Source organism: Pangasianodon hypophthalmus, chromosome 3 (genome assembly GCF_027358585.1).
Source record: "Pangasianodon hypophthalmus isolate fPanHyp1 chromosome 3, fPanHyp1.pri, whole genome shotgun sequence".
Taxonomy (NCBI): domain Eukaryota; kingdom Metazoa; phylum Chordata; class Actinopteri; order Siluriformes; family Pangasiidae; genus Pangasianodon; species Pangasianodon hypophthalmus.
The window spans coordinates 21,268,406-21,289,781 of NC_069712.1; the positions used below are offsets into that span (position 1 = coordinate 21,268,406).

At 40.9% G+C, this 21,376-nt stretch overlaps 1 protein-coding gene across 1 annotated transcript in view; it reads right to left on the reverse strand.

The window, feature by feature from the left end:
- The window catches only part of lrpprc (leucine-rich pentatricopeptide repeat containing), a 50,933-nt gene that overhangs the window by 23,905 nt on the left and 5,652 nt on the right, over positions 1–21,376 (reverse strand). The window contains exons 8-23 of the mRNA XM_034302947.2: positions 20,726–20,870; positions 20,363–20,520; positions 18,645–18,750; positions 18,425–18,532; positions 15,407–15,525; positions 13,616–13,709; positions 12,371–12,440; positions 11,594–11,621; positions 11,249–11,306; positions 9,756–9,862; positions 9,531–9,608; positions 9,387–9,443; positions 8,768–8,881; positions 8,536–8,666; positions 8,132–8,217; positions 1,348–1,555 (exon numbers count right to left, since the gene is read on the reverse strand). Coding sequence (XP_034158838.2) covers positions 1,348–1,555; positions 8,132–8,217; positions 8,536–8,666; positions 8,768–8,881; positions 9,387–9,443; positions 9,531–9,608; positions 9,756–9,862; positions 11,249–11,306; positions 11,594–11,621; positions 12,371–12,440; positions 13,616–13,709; positions 15,407–15,525; positions 18,425–18,532; positions 18,645–18,750; positions 20,363–20,520; positions 20,726–20,870 — 1,667 coding nt within the window. The remainder of the gene's footprint in view (positions 1–1,347; positions 1,556–8,131; positions 8,218–8,535; positions 8,667–8,767; positions 8,882–9,386; positions 9,444–9,530; positions 9,609–9,755; positions 9,863–11,248; positions 11,307–11,593; positions 11,622–12,370; positions 12,441–13,615; positions 13,710–15,406; positions 15,526–18,424; positions 18,533–18,644; positions 18,751–20,362; positions 20,521–20,725; positions 20,871–21,376) is intronic.

Sequence of the window (21,376 nt, forward strand, 5' to 3'; positions counted from 1 at the left end):
ATCTACAGAACAAAATAAAATAAAAATCAGGGACGACCAGAAACCAGAAAACAAAAAAACATCACAAAGCAAATATTTCAACATAATGCACCTCACGATGGTGCAACACAACTATAGCATGAGATACTTGGTCCTGTGTCCCACCACCTGCTGCACTACACACATACGCTGAAGAGAGATCTGTTTCAATGCAACGATTTTCACTAGGCGGCTTAATTAGCGTGCAGTGACGACGGACGATCTTTCAGAATCAGAACTGCACAGGTATGTGAAAACACTGATGAAACTGAGCAAAGTACAGTATACATCAGAGAAAAGCTGTCACACAACTGACCTTCTAGCATAACATGCAGTCACTTTAGAGTTAGACATATCGAGAGAAAAGGACTCTGGCCATTCTCAAATAATGCAATGAAGAAATACAGATGACACTGACATAGACATATGCCATCTCAGAAGAGTGTATTGTATTGTGTATTGTATGTATTTTATGACAATATTATTATTATACTGATATTATACTGATATACTGATACTGATATTATATATTCCTAAACACTACTACATAAGAATACATTACCCCTTGTCAGATTCAGTTCAGATGTGTATTCTCATTCTCATTGTCCTAGACTTCAACTAAAACTTGTGTACCCGAATGTCTGGTTGCCAATTGCGCGCGCGTGTGTGTGTGTGTGTGTGTGTGTCTGAGTGTGAGCGAGCTTATCTGCCTCTCTACTGAGAGGCACCCGTTTTCCCCCATGTTTCTTCCTGCTAATGAACCAGAGTTAAATTAGAAAGCTTATCGTACACGAGGCAGCAATTAAACCTCGCACCGTGCTGGTGTGTTTGCGCCACTCAAGTGACAGGAAAACAAACAGTCTTGGAAAGGGAACCAAGTGAGCCTGTGTGTGTGTGTGTGTGTATGTGTGAGTGCGCGCACGTGTGTATTTACTAACACCATGTAAACCCATGTATTCCCCAGTAGGGAGGAGGGGAGGCACTTACGCGGTGCTCTGCATGTCCCTGACAAATCCAGCAATTAGCACAGGGCGCATAATTAACATGCAAATGAGCTGATCTTCTTAAAGCGACTAGACCTCAAAGGAGACCGGGGGCGGGGCTGAGGGGCCAGCTTGGAGAAGCAGCACGCTTTTTTTTCTTCTAGTGAAATTTGCGATTTAGCCCAAAGAAAAATAATAACCACCCTTTTCATCTGAGGATAAACAACTGTCCGTTTGGTCTTCCAGTAACGTAAAGATTGAATCACTGCAATTTAGGGAGTCCGAAATCTTCCCAATCCTGTCAAAAGACTCTAACAGTCTGAAATAGGGATTTATTTCCACTCACCTCTCCAGGTAAGCAGAAACCAGTGGTGAGCAGAGGTTGCTGGTGGGCTTGACCAGGCCTAAGGTGAACACTGTGTCCTGCAGGCGCCGAATGGTGGCGATGTCCCCCTTCAGAGCGGCTGTGTTGAGTATGTGGAACAACCTGGTGGCCGTGGTGTCCAACATCCTCACATTCTTCTCCTTCATCTCTTTCAGGATGTCCACCGCCTCTGAAAGAGACACAAAGAGGGAAAGAGACACACAGAGAGAGAGAGAGAGAGAGAGAGAGAGACATATCTGCAGTCAGTGATGTGCTTGACCATTTCGGTCGTGCATCCAGTCATGATTTTCATACAGTCAACATCAGAATAAGTAGCATCCTTGTTCAGAATAAACAAAAGTGACCTAAGAACATTTTTAAATGGTCATTTTTAAAGAAACATACACTCAGTGGCCACTTTCAGAGGGTACAGACTCACTGAAACTGCATAGCTGATGACAGGAAAAACATTGCCTGATTGTTTTTTTTTTTAATCTGTCCAGTTTAGGCGAGCCTGTGCACACTATAGCCTTTGATTTCTGTTTTTGACTTACAGGACTGAAACCTGACGTAGTCTTCTGCCGTTGTAACCTACCCACCGTAATGTTTGGTGCTTTGTGCATTCTGAGATGCTTTTCTGCTCACCACAGAAGTACAGAGTGATTATCTGAGATACTATAGCTTTCCTGTCAGCTTCAACCAGTCTAGCCATTCTCTTCTGACTTAAACTCTACAGACTGCTGTGTGTGAAAATCCCAGATGATCAGCAGTTTCTGGAAATACTCAAACCAACCTGTCTGGCACCAACAACCACGCCACTGTCAGTCACTGACACCACATTTTTCCCCCTCATTCTGATGTTTGGTGTGAACGTTAACTGAAGCTTTTGACCTGTAGCCGCATGATCATTGTGCTGATGTTACATGATTGGCTAATAGGATAATTGCATGAATAAGCAAGTGTATAAGTGTTTCTTTTAATGTAGGCAATAAGTGTATGTAGCAAAATAGAACTTTGAAATAAATGCAAACAAATTGTCATTCTTGTTTTAAGAATTTCTCTCAGACTCCAAAAAAAAGCAATACTGCTTCCAGCTTTCCTTGGCTATAAATGGGTTTTCACACATTGAAAAAATCAAAGAGCCAAAGAGCTCTGAATACAAAAGAGTGAATGGTTGCTGACCTGCACATCAGATACTGGCTATAGAAATGCTTAAAATTAGGCACAATCAGAAGATTAACGAAAGTCTGAAGCCTAACTTTGAAGGTCTAAATCCCCCTAAAACAGCATCTCTCTGTTCTGGTCCTTACTGCTTTACACCCTTACTGTAAACGTCCTCCCGGCTCCATCACTCACACTTTATGTAGGGCTTGTTAATCAGCTGAAGAGGTGGGCTGGGAGTCTGGAAAACAAATTAAGTAATGAATAGTTTCTTAAGGCTTAGGGTTGGGTAAAACCAGTCTAAGATGCTTAAACGGCTCTTCCTCAGCAAGTTCACATCTGTGACAGGAAACTGGGCTGTCCCCTGATGGGCCTGCTGCTGATGCATGCTTTAGTGCCAGTGAGAGAACAAGGGAGGGGAGGAGGTGATAAAAGGCCCCTTAGATAATTTCATGTGGGGAAAACAAACCGCTATTAAAACAACATTTTACACCCAGCGGGAATGCAAATGCTGGCGTATAATGCCAATATGCCGCTAATTGCTACTTGCATTTCTAAACGAGACTCCAATTACTGGGCCCCCACAATGGTGGCTTGCTTTTTTTCGCGTCTCCCTGTGAAAGCATCCCAGTAAATTATAGGTGTGCGGCGAGTGCCCAGCGTGAACCTGGTGGGCCGCGGTCACAGGCCCGCTGCTGATCACACGGCATAATGGAGGCTTTTTTAGTGGGAGATGCTCCCATCTGGCAGAGGGCAAAGGTCTGCCGCTCACCAGCTCCACAAACCCCTCTTTCCACCTCAACATCTGCTTTGTCACCAAGCCAGATAATTAAGATGTGTTTACGCACTGTTTAGAGGCTCGCTAATGGGTTGATACCGATAGGGCCTGTTTGCACAGACGATACTAATCATCCAAGGCTGGATCGCAGAGAAGAGAGACAGTACGGCACTATTTCCTGTTTGAAAGTACCTTCTCCAGAGCTCCATTTATGTCCAAGCCTGTCATGCTGCTTTCAAAGTACATGCTCTGCAAAATTCCTACTCTCACCAGTTTTTTACCTTACACATCCTGTCACAATGTTGATGAAAGAAACTCGCTGTTTGCCTTTCGGTTTCTGTAGCTGCTTGATAACGGACATGTGTTGCTATCAGATTTGAGCAGCAAGGGCACATGAAAGGAGGCATCAACAGATGTGCCATCCTATCCTATACAAGCCCTATAAAACTTGGATGTTTTCTTGCATTCACCAGCCAGACGCTGCCCATTTTCTCTCCAGATTCTGTTCAGGAGGTGGCATATTTGGAAAGCACTAGAAGCTGCTTAAAAAAAAAAAAAATTGTAAAATCCATGACATGTGAAAGAGCCTTACGAAATGCTGGAAAATGCCTCCAGTGATTGGAAGAATCGAAACTGAAGTGCTACACGCAAGTGAGTTTCAACTGAGTTTTGCATAATTTACACTCTAACAATCTATTTTCATAACAGGTTTGCTTCGATTGCAGGCTGTATTTAAATTGGAAAGCTCAACAGAACATCACTGCCCCCAGCTCCCAACACACACACACACACACACACACACACACACACACACACACAAATTCTTCTGTGTCTCTTCGTCTCCCCCTAATTTTTGTCCTGTTGTTATGCAAATCCCTGTCCCCGTTCTCTCATCTGTCAAGGGGAAATTTGATGGGGCAAAAGAAGATTCAGTTGGGCTAGGAAAGAGGAGCAGTGGCAGGAGACAGCGGTAACAGGAGGGGTCATGCTGTGTTTAAGAGGGTGCTTTGGTAAGATTACATTCCACTCACTCAAGACCACTCTGCCACTACGGATCTCAGGAGAGAAGTGGTGTTGTGTAAGGAACCCAGCGGTCGGTCGGTCTCATCCAGAATGGTGATGTGGTGTCAGTTAACAGCTGGATATAAATTCATGTAATAAAGCTTCAAGTGGCTCGTCAGATACACATTACTCACTGATATCCCATCAGGCCGTCACTCTAATCCTGAACTCATACCGGACACGTCGTGGAAGCAACGCGGGAGTAGCATGCAGCAACCATCTATTCAATCCTCAACCACACACATGCACTTCAAGGCATGACAACATGCATCATTTTTATCAAGAAAACTAATGACCAAATGTGCAACAGTGTCAGCCCAACAGGGTGGAATGAGACACATGAAGTTGTCCAGATGTAATTACAACAAAGCTCAAGAAAACTGTGGCCTAAGAAAGTGGGACAGTGATCAGACTTTTTTTTTTTGGTTTGTCCATCAGCATCACTACCCGATCAACACTTTTTATACACAGTTTGCTCAGTCGTGATATTGTTGCAGACGATTTTCATATATTGAGGGATCTAAATGCATCTCTATGGATTTTATATAATGCACGCTACTGAAAAATAATAGAGATGGAGTGCAGCAGGACGACTCACATTTTTGCGAATCATTGTGGATTGAATTGGAAGAATATTCGTTTCACGTGCATGCACCAAAACCTCGCTTTAGAATGTGTCTGGTGTGAATTAGATTTAAGTAAATAATGAACACACCTAGTAATTCAACATCTCCATGCTGCTCTTGCATTGTGACAAACTCTACACTTCAGGTCTTACTGCAGGTAAATCGTTTAAACACAATTCAGTCCTTGTGAGAGGCTCAAGGCTTGAGCCTTGAATGCCAGATGCATAGGCATGAGATGTCATACAGAAGTCCTACAAAAATCCCACCACCCTGACCTCTTCTGCCCTCCCAGAGAGCCTGGCTCACAGTAAGCAGAAGCAAAGCTCAAAGAGGAGAAAGTTTATTCTTCTCCAGCACGGACACAACCGCTAATCAGCTGGGGTGCAAGTGGATCTCCAGCTCACACATGGGAAAAATATATCCCACACCCCAACACACTCGTCTGTTCAGTCCAAGGCCTTTATCCAAAATGACACTACCCCAAAATGTGGAGCAAGTGAAGAACAAGTAAAGAAGGGAGAGATGAAGGGAATGCTGGATGGAGCGAGGTAAGAGACAGAGCTGTTAAAAGACACGGCAGCCGCTGTGCACTGGTGCAATGAGTCATGATCTTCAAGCAGGACTGGGTGCTGTACCAGAGCACTGAGGTGTGTTAATGTGGGAGACAAGCTTCCGTTGTACACTGGCGGGCTAATGGCCGCTTGTTCATGCTGACAGACATAAACGCGCGCACACACGTCCCTCATTACCCGGCTTCGCCTGAATTCACATGTAAATTTGCGAATGTGTGTGTAATGCCCCCCCCAGCATGATATGCCATTAGTATCAGGACAGATTTCCGTAATTCCGTTAAAGTGGCGCCAGTCCTGTAATTTTCCTCCGCTCTATGACAGGAGGAGTATGTAAGGGGGGCCCCGGAGTGACACGCATGGTGAAAAGGAAGTGCGAGGATATATTTTCACCATCACTGCGTGCACAAAAGCAAAGAGGAAACAATTTTATTGTAATTGTGTCGTATATGGGCATGAAGAAATCCACCATAGAATTCAGATAATGGCTGATTAACATGGCCGTCCAGAGAGACGGATGTCTGAGGCTTCACAACCGATCGCACTAAAGCATACAGGTTGAGACTAAATTTAGCCAATAAAGTAATTAATTAAGTAACCCAATAAAAACATTTCATATAATGTAAAATTTCATGCAGTGTCTGCTCTCTTTAAGTCTAGTATGAAGTGCATCTTTCAACTGTCTCTAAAGCACAAAGCTATAAATTATTTCACAGACAGATTTGACAAATCTTACAGCCTTAAGAAAATTTAATTTATCCTAAGAAGATCTCCATTTAGATGAGTTCTTAATGTGACAGCATATTTGCTGGACACAAATGACTTTAAACTTGGAAAAGGTGCTTTAAAGGAGAATAATGTGTAGCTCTTAAATCTACAGATCCTCCAGGGTCATTTGTCATCTCGTTTTTTTTTTTTTTTTTTTTTTAGTTATCAAAACTTTATTTTCACACACATCAATTATGACCAACAAAGGGGAAGAACAGACACTTAAGACATATTAGGGGGGAATGCAAAGACCTTGAAGGAACAAATACAATCATTATTTTAAAAGCTGTTGCAATGCAAAGGACTGCCAGGCTTCAACAGTTGTAAGTTGTGCATTCAAGCTTTGCTATGTTTAGTAAATTGCATTGGTCATTGAACCATTTTTGTGCAGATTTCGAAGCAGGTTCGGAGTTACTGTCCTGCTGGAAGATCCACAACCCAGTTATAACTTCTTGGTAGAGGCAGCCAGAGATTTCTTTTCAAATCTCCAGGTACCGTATGGAGTCCATGTTGCCATGTATCGTAACAAGGTTCCCAGTGCCATTGGAGGAAAAACTGTCCCACGTCATCACAGCTCATCCACCACACTAAACAGTAGAGATTAGATTTTTTTTTCTGTATAACCCATTCTTCTTTTCACTCCAAACCCACCTTGAGTGTTTACTGCCAAACATTTCTATTTCTGCCTCATCTGACAACAAAACCCAGTCCCAAGTTCTAGTAGCTTCTGTTGAACTGCACGTGCTTACATTTGTAGTTGAATACACTTGCGTCCATTTCCAGGCAGGTTCATTACAGCTCAGTTTGTTTTAAACTTCTTAACTATCATCCTAATAGCGGATAAGGGCATTTTCAGGCACGTAATTTTTATAGCCACTGTCTGATTTACGAAGGTCAACACACTTTTGTCTCATTTCATTTATGTATTCTCTAATCTTCCCCAAATTGATGAATGACTAAGCGAATTTTGCTTCTCGATCATCTCGTATTTATATACAAGTGAAAGAGGAAGTCATGGATGACTGCTCATGGATTACTCAGATTGACTTAAAGTAAAATATACAGTAAATAAGAATATTCTTTAGTATTCATTTCCCTTATTCTTATCTTCTGGTTTTTTGTTTTGTTCTCATTTGTCTATTCACATATGGTTTGGTTTGTTGATTGTTTATATATGTCTTCTCTTGAGAATGACATAACTAGCAAAAAAGTCATAACAGTCTTCCGATGAGGAGGTGGTGGTGATGGGCCCAAATGTGTGTGTGTATATGTATATGTATATGTATGTGTATATTCACTTACACAACGTTTAAGTGTGTGTGTGTGTGTGTGTGTGTGTGTGTGTGTGTGTGTATATATATATATATATTACTGTGAGTGCCGATAATTGTGGGGATTTTTTTCTTTAATTAAAGGTTAGACATCTCTCATTTTCAGTGAGTGTTCAATGGCTTCAATGTTCAGCCTCAATGGCTTTTTCATGGCAAATATAGGTTTTATTATGTTATTAATAAAACTTTCAAAATTCAACTTAAAAAAATAGACATTTTTGTATGACTCTATAAAAGATTCTTTAAATTTACTTGTGATAAAAATTGTAGTAGTTTTCTTGGGTCCTCTGTGTGTGTGTGTGTGTTTGTGTGTGTGTGTGTGTGTGTGTGTGTGTGTGTGTGTGTGTGTGTGTGTGTGTGAGAGAGAGAGAGAGAGAATAACTCCAGATGTTTTTTCAAAAACCTTTCTCCATCTTTACCAAAAAGTGCCAATAATACTAAAGCAGTCTGTATATCATGTGTTGGACTAACCTTCAACCCTGCCATGTTTGGAGAGCACCCTGACCAAGCTCATGTATTTGTTAGCATCCAGCGTGACCTCGGAGTCCTTACGGGCTCTAGATAAAAGTGAAAACACAAATTGATGAAGTAAAACTTACATCTTTATCATCCTAGGTAACTAAAAGGTATGCAAAAGAAAAAAAAGTAAGTTTGTGTTTTACAGTTTAATATGGGATAAAACTCGTTTTCATTTGCATCTGACACAAGTGATGATTAGGGTCTCAAACACCACTGGAAATGGATCACATGGGATTTTATGAAACATCTACCTTGTTTATTCTCAGCTTGTTACACTAAGCTAAAAGATAAGATTCATTGCCTTGAAGATTAAGTAACACAATGGTCATTTGTGTGTGGGTCCACGTTAAACTCACAGCTCTCTCTTCAGGTTAAGTGCTTCCTCCGGGTTGTCGTGACGACAGCAAAGGTTGATGAGCAGGGCATAGCAACTGGCAGTCATTTCATTCTCATACTGAGCTTTCAGCTCCAGAGCATGGGCCAGGTTCTGAAGACACAAAAATACACATTTTGCCCAACAGAGTCAGACACAAAGCTAGACAGAGAAATGAGAGCCCTAGACAGCGCGAGTGAAATGATCACCCTCACCTCCTCAGCACACAGGGCAGCGATGAGCTGCCTGAACGCATTTCCAACCGGCTTCCCCTTGGATTTCAGCTCCTCCAGCCTTCTCTCCTGAATGGCTAGTTTCCCCTCAAAAACCTGAGAAGGAGAACCAAAGAGAAAATCATTAAGACTCATTTAGGGCGTTTTCATCTTCAACTTCAATCGAATCCCAACCCCATAATCAGGATTAATTCTAGAGGGCATCATTGAGGTGAGTAAAATACACTCCACATATTTTATATAATTTCGAGACAACATTCTGTCTCCTCTGCAGACTATAACGCACCTTTCACGGCAGTTGTGAAACGTGAAACAGTAAATAAAGTGAGCAGTTCAACCAATCACGTTATAACAAGCTGCCCAAGAAGAAGACGGCTTTCACACATGACGTGATCCACACACGTGTTCACATGAAGTGAACCACAGATCAGCGTTTTACGTGGATCAGATACTGGTTCTCTGGACTAGACTCAGGTACAACGTTGATATTCTTCATGCAAACATCTTCAGGTCTGTGTGAAAAATGCCCTCAGTCCATTCACGCATACACACTTAATATCAGCTTTAAAAGACAGATAACCTTGCCAGCACACACACTTACCTTAGACTCAGTGCTATCTTCTTCTCTTGTTTGTTTGTCCACAAGAACAAGAACGTCCTGCAGAAAGAGATCAACATTTACATATTTGCGAATTATTTAAGAGTGATTACTAAATTGAGTTCAATTTTGCCTAGTAAGCTGTACCTTAATTAGCTCTGGCACATGGTACGAGTTTAGGATGTTCCTGATTCCTCTGTAGATGTTCACATGAATGATGATGTTCTGCAAACACAAGACGCAGGCAAAACAAAACACTTTCATCCACACGTTCAATACGTCGAGATAAAAATGAGGTGGCACTCAATAATTACGTGGTCAACAATGTTTATAATAAGAGCAGGACTGTGATTAGAGACTATAGGAACACACCATATTGCTGAGCTGATTGAGGTATTCTCTCAACATCTCCTCTTTGGCCTGCACCTCATTCTCTGTCATTCCATCAAACAGGTTAAAGAGAAAGTAGGCCGTGGATTCTGGTTTGGAATAGAAAAGATTATTAAATGCTTCCTTCGCGATTTCATCTACACAGTCAAATTCTAAATACACACAACCATGTTTACGGTGGATGCAAATATTAAAGATGAATTAACAAAGCAGCAAAGGCTAGAGTGTGTGTATTAGTGTGTATTGCTGACAGAGGCAGCTTTGCTACAGTCTCAACTGAAGCATGTGATAATGGGTGTTGGGCAGCTGACAGCCACACACACACACACACACACACACACACACACACACACACACACACACACACACACACACAGCAGCACAATGAGATGAGACAGAGAGACCATCTCCATCTCTCCCACCTGCTTACACACCAGTGTTGAGGCCCATCCAGACACACACACTTACACTTTACTCAGCATAAAGTCAGCAGCCTGACAGCCTTTTCACACACACACTTACACAAGAGTATACATAGATACACACACAGACAGTTCTGACTGCATCAAGCACACACACTTAACACAAAGTGAGGCTGTCAGAATCCATAAATGAGCCTCAAGAGACAGACTTTCTCTCCATTGTACACACACACACACAGGCGCACACACACAGGCGCACACACACAGGCGCACACACACAGGCGCACACACACAGGCGCACACACACAGGCGCACACGCTGTGATATTACGCTCAATTAAAAAGTCTGGCTCTACAGAAAAAATACTTGTGTGTATCTATTTACCTAAAATTCATTCAAATTAATATTTATTAATTTAGAAATATTAATGAGTGAAATTCTGAATGTAAAACAGTCATAGATAAAATGTATATTAGCAATAGCAAAATAGCATGTGTTCTTATCACAAACCACAGAAGAATGAGCAGACTGCATAAACTATCATATACGGTAATGTCTCATATTTGTTTTTATTTACCCACAGAAACTGTATTCTTATTATTAACATGTATCCTTGTTGATGATTTTATGCTACCTGGGATTCCTAAAATTTGTCTATAATATTTTTTAAAGCTTGTCTACAGTTGGGCTGAATATATGCTTCATATTTAGTAAATATGCTCAATACTTAAGGTACAACCTAAGCCTTGGAGATCATGGGCACTAAGCAGAGGCGATATGAAATTCTGCTGCAGAAAATGTGTGCCTTCTTAATAAAATTGTCTAGCAATTGATAGTCATTTGAAATGTAAGTGGATTTAGGAAATGTGTGCTTCAGCAGATTAATGTTAGGTGTCTAAAAGCACTCTAATGAACACTCTAATATAGATTTTTTTTTCAAATATGCAAATATTATGAACTTTCCTATCCCATTTGAATAGTAAAGTTTATTTCGACATGCACAAGAAAGATGTGTGTGTGTGTGTGTGTGTTAGAAACATGGCAATAGTATACCTGCTCGGTCTGTGTCAGACTGACCAAAGCGGCTATCTTTATAAAGAAGCTCTGTGATCTGAAACAAGAAATAATCATTCAAGTCATCTATTTATAATAAAACCCTGCTCACACACTAACCCTAAATGCAGAGGGGGAAAAGTAGCTTTACATTAAGAATGCCTCCACTGCAATAAACACCATGAACTCTACTCTAACATGTGTGACACAGAAAAACTCGACAGGATGCTAATGAGCTGTATCAGGTATGCTAGAGACAGAAAAAACGCTGTGTAAGTGAATAAATGCAGAGAAACAGAAAGAATTACATTACATTAGATTACATTAGGTGAGATGAAGGCATACCTTGGCCATGCTCTCCACATCTTTTGACCTGCAGGGGGCAGCAGAGGATCACAGAGGTTAGGAATAGCAGCACAACCATACACCAGGTCACACACACAGCTGCATGTGTGCATATAAACAAACATGTTGACAGTACACATGTAAGATGATTATTTGTAGAGATTTCTACTACCTGTCTACTAATCTTCTATAACCTGAACCTAACAGCAGAGACTAGACATCTGCCACACATACAACACAGCAATGTGATGATTATTGAAGAATTTAATGCGCTTGTTTACCCATATTCTTTATTTTTTTCGTGTGTAATGCATTGCTTAATGCATTGTTTGTTGGTGACTCTACTATTTCATCCTACTTGACTAGGACAAGAGGCGGTCACCACAGAGACAGGGCCCTGACTTCCCCTTCTAGTCTCCTGATATGTCTAATTATCAAGCTGACACACCCCTCCACCCCTCGTCTTAGGTCATTTAGGAGAAAAAAACAGCGATCATATTCCTTTAATTTGCTTATGCATACATATATGGCTATATATATATATATAAAAAAAGATAATTGATATGCTGATTGTGGAGAGATACATTCTAACAAAGTGATGGATTTGTGTGTGTGTGTGCATCCAAATTGTGGTTGTGAGACTACTTTTCTTCGCATACAAGCATTTGAGCCATTACAGCATGACCAGAGGTATCATCCATATGCATGAAGTGAGAGAAGTGTTGGTGGGTGTCTGGCCTTGGGCTGCAACACAAATGCACACGCTCTTGCACTTACCCCCTAAAGCCACTGATCAGGCTTCCTCTGAAAGAACTAAGGGAAATGGCTGGAAAGGAGGGTGAAGACACTGCAAAGACAGGAAAAACAAACCAGTCAAGAAGTGTCCATGAGCTTTAGAGTCTGCTTCTGAACCAGCACGTAACCTACACGCTGGTTTATAATGATATCACAGTGCTGTGGAAATCTCCGCTCTGACTGGTCAAACAGCCTTGATTATTTTTCATGACAGTAGCTCAGACAGAAGTTCCGGCTGTAAATCAAATCATAGATTTATATTAATATGCTCGCTCTGATTCATTATTGTTTCCATAGTAACAGTATAAACAGAGTAATACACTGTGTAATTGTTGATAGTTTTCTGAGTGGAGATTTTAGCATTTTTTGGAAGGACACTAGTATCAGTGCTTTCAGGGCAACGGTCAGAAGTTTTCAGATAAGAGAAAATCTTCAGGATAGAAGCCTTCACAGTTTCTCGGTAACATGTCAAGATACATTTCTGTATTGTTAACTTCAGGAGAAGGGGGAAAAAAAAAAAAAAAAAGAGACTGGTGTTTGTAGCTGCTATAGCTTAAGTGATAACAGGAACTAACTCATTTCACAGACACTCCATGACATTAAAATGTAACCATCAACGGATAAAAGATGACATCTTTGGTGTTATCATGGCCAAATTGATTATATATATATATATATATATATATATATATATAGTACAGGACGAGTACAGTGCCAGTCATATGATGACATATCTAAGCTGTACATATTTGCCTATAATGTCACATACATCTCTGTGCAACAAAGAGGCAAAGAGATGAGTAGAAAGAAACAGAGAAAATCCAAATCTGTGATAAGATAAGAGAATATAAATAATTTAATAGGATTCATTCTCTTTTTTCTCATCCAGATTAAGGCTCATCACTCCCTAGATTCTGGCAGTCATTTACTAATCACTTAAAAGGCCTGATGAAAGCCTGATGAGGCTTGGGACAAGACCATGTGTGTGTTTGCGTGTGTGTGTGTGTGTGTGTGTGTGTGTGTGAGATACTTATGAGGGCAATTAGCCTGCAGGCGAAATGTCAGCTAGATCCTGGCGCGTGTGTGGGGACATGCCGTGCTCACAGGGTGTGGCAAGACTGGCATCTCAAGTCAAGCCGTAGAACTAGATCTGAACTCGGACATTACCGTGTCTATATAAGTGAGAGAGAAGGAGCGAAAGCAAGTCTGTAAGTCTTTAATACTCACACAGAGAGTAGAGTTCTGAAAGTCTTCCACTCGCTGCCACTGTTCGCACTTCTGCTGCAATGAAGTCGTCAGTATCGACTGCACAGCCAGCGTCCTGCATCAGATACAGCCACATATGGGAATGCATTCTCTCTTACATGCAGTCATGGAAAAAAGAAAGTACACCCTCCTTGAATAGTGGGTTTTTTTTTGGTTTTTTTTGTAAAACCAGGGCCTCAGGTGACCAAAAACACAACAGAGGGGGTCAAAATTTCTCCAAAACATAATGAGAGACTGATAAACTCTAAAAATACAGATAATATTTACTTCAGGTTATTGTTGCTAAAGGTAGTTCTACATGTTACTGAATTATAGGGTGTACTTATTTTTTCCCCCCACCTGGTTTCTGGTTTACTTTTTGGGAAAAAATGACTACATATTGAAATCTGTTGTGCTTTTTTTGTCGTCACGAGGTTATCTGTTTATAGAAGTTGGTGAGGACCCCATAATAAAGTCCAACACCTGCAACACTCATACACAAGTGTACTGCAAGATCATATACACATGCGGTTACTCAAATATCCCAACTCATCTTGGCATCTGTTTACTCTGAATAATGCATATAAAATTTGGATGGAAAAAAAAAATCTTATATTATTGTGTATTATGTCCATTAGGGACTGGGGTATTGATATAGATCCCCTGAAAAATGTCACAAAGCAAGAACCTGATATTCTATCCCAGATCAAGCAAAAAGTCATCTTCTATGCACAGCTAATACATGGAGCTACTTCAATTATAATTATAATCACAAGAATATAGTTGTAAACAATATTGTATTAAATTAACAAGATCTTTAGTCAGAATACTGAAACTTTACGGACAAGGTTAACTGTCCATAATGCAGCTAACTGTCATTTGTGATATTTATTCTGAATATTTCATATACACACAAATCCAGATGTAGATATTCATTCAATTGCAAAAATGACTAAAATTTCTATGTCTTTTACACACACACACACACACACACACACACGCGCACACGCACACGCAGGGTGCAGTGCAATGCCACTATATGTATCAGTTCAGTGCTCTAAATATCTGTTGGATTTAAACCCATCGTGGACGTGGCCTAAACTGGAAAGGGTTTTTTTTTTTTCCTTTGTTGAATTAAATATGAACCAAACCACCATGTCTCCAGAGAAATGACAGCAGCACTGACAGCATGGTCGGTGAGTTAACACGTGAAGTGACTCTGACAGTTCCTCAACCTCAGCTATATCACTCAAGTATAGCTAGAGACGTGTGTGTGGAATTATTGTTGGTTTTTTTTTTTTTTTTTTTAAATCCTACTTACATAGACATTTTTGTTTATACCTGTCCATGACATATTCAAACAAATTGAGCTCATTCTATTTCCCAAAATATGAAACAATTAGTAGCCAAATTTAAACTAGCTCAACCATGATCAGACAGTTACTAAAGATGAATGAATAAACGCTGTAAATGCATTGCACACATTTGCATTAGTGAAGGTGGTCTTTGTTTTCCTGCAAGCTTCATATCTGACTGGTTACTCGTTTGCGTCGACATCTTAAAAAAAAATAATAAAATAAATGCACACTCCTGACTTTTTTGTTGGGATGCCAGTCCCACTGCACTTCTCTAGATGCCATGTGAACCTTTCTGGCAAGGTTTCTTAACAAAAATAAGTCTATATGGATACATATACAACTTATTATCTTTTTCATTCCAAGTATTCATATTTGGTTACATGCCTAGCACAGAGACATACACACAAGCCATTACCTTAAGAGCAACACGGGCGCTGTCCACTGAGGAGAAAGTAGGAAGTACGTAGGTGGAGTACGTGTCAACATCAAGATGAACGTTCAGCTCTTGCATGGCCTTCAGCACCTCCAGAGTACCTGAACAAAATCAGAGCAATACAAAGCCATCAGTTAGTGCTATCAGACACAGCAGATCTGCGAGAACAGCATTCACGCCATGATTTTTGATCATCTTGCTCATCAAAGAGCAAGTTCTTACTAACAATCACTGCTCAGAGGTTGAGTGTGCTTCTTAGAGGCAGGGACCAAGCACGGTCCATGATGCTACATGAGGATTGCTGCCATGTACCCTGGCTTAAAAGCTGACACTCTCTGGCTAAAAACACGTTAATCAGAATATTCTGCGTTCAGCAGTCCTTTACCAAGATCTCCAGCAGTGCCTTGTGCTCCAGGCTCAAGCAGGGCTTCATACATATGGAAGAGTGCAAACCAGGCCTGAGTGTTTCTCACAGGAGTGTGATAAGTGAGTGTGCAGATATGTCCATGAGAGGGGTTGTAAGTGCAAGAAACATATGAACTAGCAATTTCTGCTGTTTACATTCTCCAACCAGGACTTCGGTGCTCTGTATCCCAAAACCCTGGGGAGACGCATTCACCTGGCTGGGCCTCGCACGCTCTCTCGCGCCACACAGCTGAATAAAATATAAGAGGTGCTTTTATCTGCCATTAAACCCCACATCTGGTAAACATAAACGAACTGGGATATCCATCCCTCAATTTGACTCCCTCCATTCATGCTCTTTCACGGCACGATGCTCCTCCGTTCTCAAGAAAAAGCCAACAGTCGATCAGACATTTCTTCCTCAATGGAACCTGAGAGCCTGCCATCAATTCATTCCTGTTTTATGAAAGGAGCACACCTGCTTTCCTTATTAATAATCCATAACCCATTTCTCATCCATAAATGTGGCTCAAAGACCGTCAAGCGAACAGGAACATGTGAATGGAGCTGGGAAAAAAGAAAAGCAGAAGTATAGCCGAGCTGCCCGATTCAGCAGATTTTCTTTTTCCTTTGGATCTCAGGAGAGCATGCGAGTGGGCTTTTTACAGCATTAGGAGTTCAGCAAATTCTCAGACGACTCTCAGGTTTCTGTTTGCCAGGTTTCATGACCAAACTGCAAATGGAGGATGCAACCAAGATAGTAAAGAGGCTCCTCCACTGGAGAATACAGAAAGAGCAGAGTTCAGCCTGCAAATATCAAATTTAGTGGGTAAATACATTGGTCTGACTCAAAAGCAGAGCGGGGAAGTAAAATATCCCCATCAGCAGAGAACCCTAAAATGCATTGAGCAACACTACAAGAGAAGGAAACACCAATTAAACACTATCCTCAGATTACATAAATAGGTTAAACATGGAGGGGAAAAAATTCAAAATGTAGATTCCACTGTGCAAAAGACCAGAATCTAAGTGTGTCACTAGTGTTTATGGAAAACACAACACTCATCAACTTCCTGTTGATAATGGCGACAGTAGGATTTATCCCTTGCTTCATCGATACCTAAAGCAAGTGATGCAGCAGTGTTTTAGCCCTTTTAGGAATTTTAGATTAAAGGACACAAAAGGAGTAAAAGTGACAGATCAGTAATGCAGATCATGCACTTCTTTTGTCCTTGAGACGCACTACCATCACATCCTCACTATCTGATGGAAACATCAACTGAAATCACTGCTGATGGCTTCTCATCTGGCTCAGGAGTTGAACAGGGCAGGATATAAAATATGCATAGAAATGAATGTCGAGATAGACAGAACAGGCAGATGACAAAAGGAGGAAGAAGTTTCATGATTCCTTCTGTCTGACAGGCAACGCAGGTTTCTAACGCGGAGCTAAAAGCTGTCTGTGGGTGAAGAGGAAGGCCAGTGCGCGTTTCTCACACTGTGTCAGAGGCAATGCGCCGCCTCCGCTGATCCACACTGACACGCGCTGTTCGCTTGCGGCTGGTGAGCTAGCACTAGCATATGCTTCCGCAAACCCGTCTGCCCAAATCCACACCTCATCAAAATGCAAACTTTTCCCTCCTCTTCTCTCTCTCTCTCTCTCTCTCTCTCTCTCATTCGTTTTTTGGAAGAGGAGGGGGGTTTGTTTGGTGCCTGCCCGCTAGTGACACCTGTGGACGTAAAGTGACGTGGTGCTTAATATTTCATGGCCGTGCACAGAGGCGCGCGTAATCCAAAGTGAATTCCCTCAGAGCGCTCACATTTACATGAGACCAAGTCACTCTGCATTCCGTCATACGAGCTTTACCATGGCATCCTCTCTCTCTCTCTCTCTCTCTCTCTCACACACACACACACACACACACACACACACACACACACGCAAATGGGATGGTGTTAAGAGAGACTGCGTCTTTCTTGAGGGCTACTACCAGCAAATGAGTGTGAAACTAAGTTTGTCTTTGCTTAATGGCCCAATAATCTATATTCTCAAAAACAAATGCTACTCTTATGATTGAAAATATTCATATTTTCAAATATGAGCAAAATATGTAACTTTGTTTTCAGTCGTCATTTAACACACTGTATAGTGTGTTAGATAGATTCAGTACATTTCAGTACAAGATTCTGTTACTTTCAAGCGTCTGTTTCATATAAACACTTCATATTTTTGAAACTCATATTGTCCATGTTTTGCAAATGACGTATTTGCTATAAAGAAGATCATATGATCTTCCTTTCGCTTTTCTCACAGAACACACAAACAGGTTAAAAAGTGCAGATTTTAATCTTATGGTAAAGCAGTTAACTGCTCACACAGCCACTGGTCATACTGGCGGACACACACACACACACACACACACACACACAACCCCTACCTGCCACAGGCACTATGACATCATCAGCTCAGGCTATTGCACACAAGGTCCACGATCATTTCAGATGTTTGTCATTTTGATGCGCAGTAACAATCACTGAATGTTGAGTAAGCAATCTTGTGTCATTTCACTCAGACGAATAGCAGTCAGGACCTACCTGGTGTGTTTTTGTCTTTCTGGTGCTTGGTTAAAAGTGGCCAGAAGTAGTGAGGCCTGATGGGAAGTCCTTCCTCCTTCATCTTCTTCATCACCTCTACTGCCATAGCTGTATAATAAGAGAAGTTATTAGCATTGTTTTTGGAATTTTTCACACCTAGCATGAGCATTTTGACACCCAGCCTCCAAGTGCACACACACACACATATACGCACACACACCTGTGTTCTTGGACTCCAGAGCACAATACAGTGTGAACTGCAGTGGTGAAGAGTGCAGGTTGGAATCCTTTAGCTGTGTGCAGAAACTGACCAACTTTTCAGGAGACTGTAACAGAAATACACAAATCAAATATTTTCACTGACAAAGACAGAACCAAGTAACCCTTCTAATAAGGATATTTTCTAAAGACGTTACAAATGTTAATACAAGTATGTACAGACAGAAGTGCCAAAAACAATCATTCATTATATTCTGCAGTTACATAACACAAGTATGAACCCATTTATGAATTTGGTTAGACTGGAGTTTTGTTAAAGCCACTGTTTAACTTAGTTTCATTATTAGCCTCTTACTATTAGCTATAGCTGCTGTGTTCCATTTACAATCAATGGCAAGAGAAATATGATGCTGGTCTATTCCGTTGAGAGATTTTCCCCCCTGATACTTTCTTCTGGCTGGTTTAAGTTAGGCAGGAATATCCTGGAGGTGTCATCAGGTCATGTCATATAGAAAACAGGATGATTTGTTAGCTACTTGCTTTATACCAGATATGAGGAAAGTGAAGTAATGTATTTCCTGCTCATTCAGCCTCATGGATGCAGTGAAACTGTATTTAGTAACCGTGGGCCTTGTTTATTAAACTGGATATGAACAAATTAATGTGTAAAATGTTTATCAAATTTCTTGTGTAAAGTTGTTCATGAAAATCTAGTAATCTGAGGGGGAGGGGACAACTTTTCTATCCTCCATGTGCTCCTGAGTTTGTATACATTTATGTGTAAAGAGACTCACTGATGTAAACCTTGACTGATCAAGTCACATAATTGTCATGCATAACTGCAATTCTAAGGATTACGTTGCCAGGTTTATTTTTTTCAATTGCACACATGAAAATTGAAAGCAAGGTATCCAACAGAAATCCATAAATTAAGACAGATAAGATTAAATTAGGACAAAAGAAATGGTGCTGTATAAAAGTTAGTCTGTGCCTGTGCTAGTCAACAGGGTTAGATACCATTTTCTCATTTTCAGGTCTCATTTTTGCCTTTTATGGAGTCACTAAATCGTTGTGGCTGTAGGTACGAGCCCACAGGCTGAGTACTATAGCTGTGATATTCAGTATAATCGCACAATTGTGATTGCGATATTACTTTTATACACCAGGTCTATAAAGAAGAATTTAATATCGAGTAAGTGACATTTCAGACACAATACAGCCAAATGTTCTGCTTATTCTCGCTCCACTAGCAGAAATAGACCCCGAACAAGCCGCACTCACTTTACAGCACGTCAGCTAACTCACATTGATTTGTTCATTTCCGTTAAAGGTGCTTCTGGGAAAACTGCTGTCCCTTTGTCTTTTTCATCTTCATCTGATGAGCTTTCATATTTTAAGCCAAAAGTTATATTCCTGAAAAGTATCATTTGCCATATCCGCTGATGATGTCGCTAACACTACTGTAGGAACCGTTTCAAACCAGGAAGTGGAATTTTACGTGGCGAACACAGACGAGCGGAGTGATACACACAGTGAAATGTCCCCGTGTGGTTACTGGATATATGAGCACTCTTGGCACATTGCTCGTCCAATCAAATTAGTGGATCCTAACTATATACTATTGTATAACGTGTATTAAGTGGCAGATTTTAACACTTTAGACCATGTTGGCAGAAGCTACTGACTGTAGAATGTCTAATAATATGTGTAGATCCTCACCTTATTCATGTTCACACAGTGACGGAGGAAGAAGTTGCCCATGTTCAGAGTTTCACCATCCTGCAACTCTGTCTGTAGACCAGGGAAGGTTTTCAGCACAGTAAATGCTGTGTCCTCAAAGCCCTGGGTGGTCAGACTCAAACACAGGTTCATTGCATCTATTTGCGCACACACACACACACACACACACGAAATACATTTAGAAACTGCACAACAAGACGTAAAAACATTAATGCACATCAGTCTATTAGTGTCATATAGTTCTGCTATTTATTTACAATGCTTTTCAATGCTCAACAACAAAATAATAACTAAAAGAAATGACAGAAAGGTGTTAAACATTACAAACTAACATGGCCGTACCTGGCACGTAGCCTCTCTCATGCCGCATGCACTCCACTATTTCAGGCACATACTGCTGATGACCAGCTTTAGCCAGACTGAACACCACCTGCATCAGGTCTCTGTCCATCAGATTGGCATCTTTGCTCTGTGCCGTGTTCAGAGTCTGTGCACGATTCAGGAAACAAGAATGTAGGATGTACTAGAAAAACTGCTATCTTGGTTTGTTTCTCAATGCAATTCAATTCAAGAGCAACTTCAATTCTGCAGCATTTGCACATAAGCATCTATTCCATAACCCCCCCATATTGACCAATGAGCATAGATGCTGTACTACATGACCTCACACACACACACACACACACACACAGTGGGTCTGCACAACAAAAAAGGGAGAAACAACGTCAGAAGGCTAAACTGTGAACACTTTTAAAAAGGAGCCAAACATCCACATGCAGTGCGAAGCAACAAATTTGTCCAAAGCAAATGATTAATATTGTGTACTGAATATTAAATTCCTAATCACTAAACAAACTGCGACTAAATGGATGAAATGAAGAACTGGGGTGAGTGAGCCATGGCTGTACGTGTCCCACTCAAAACTCTCCAGTGACACATTACCCAGAGTGCATTTAACAAGACCCATTATTTTCAACCACATCTGAGTTACGT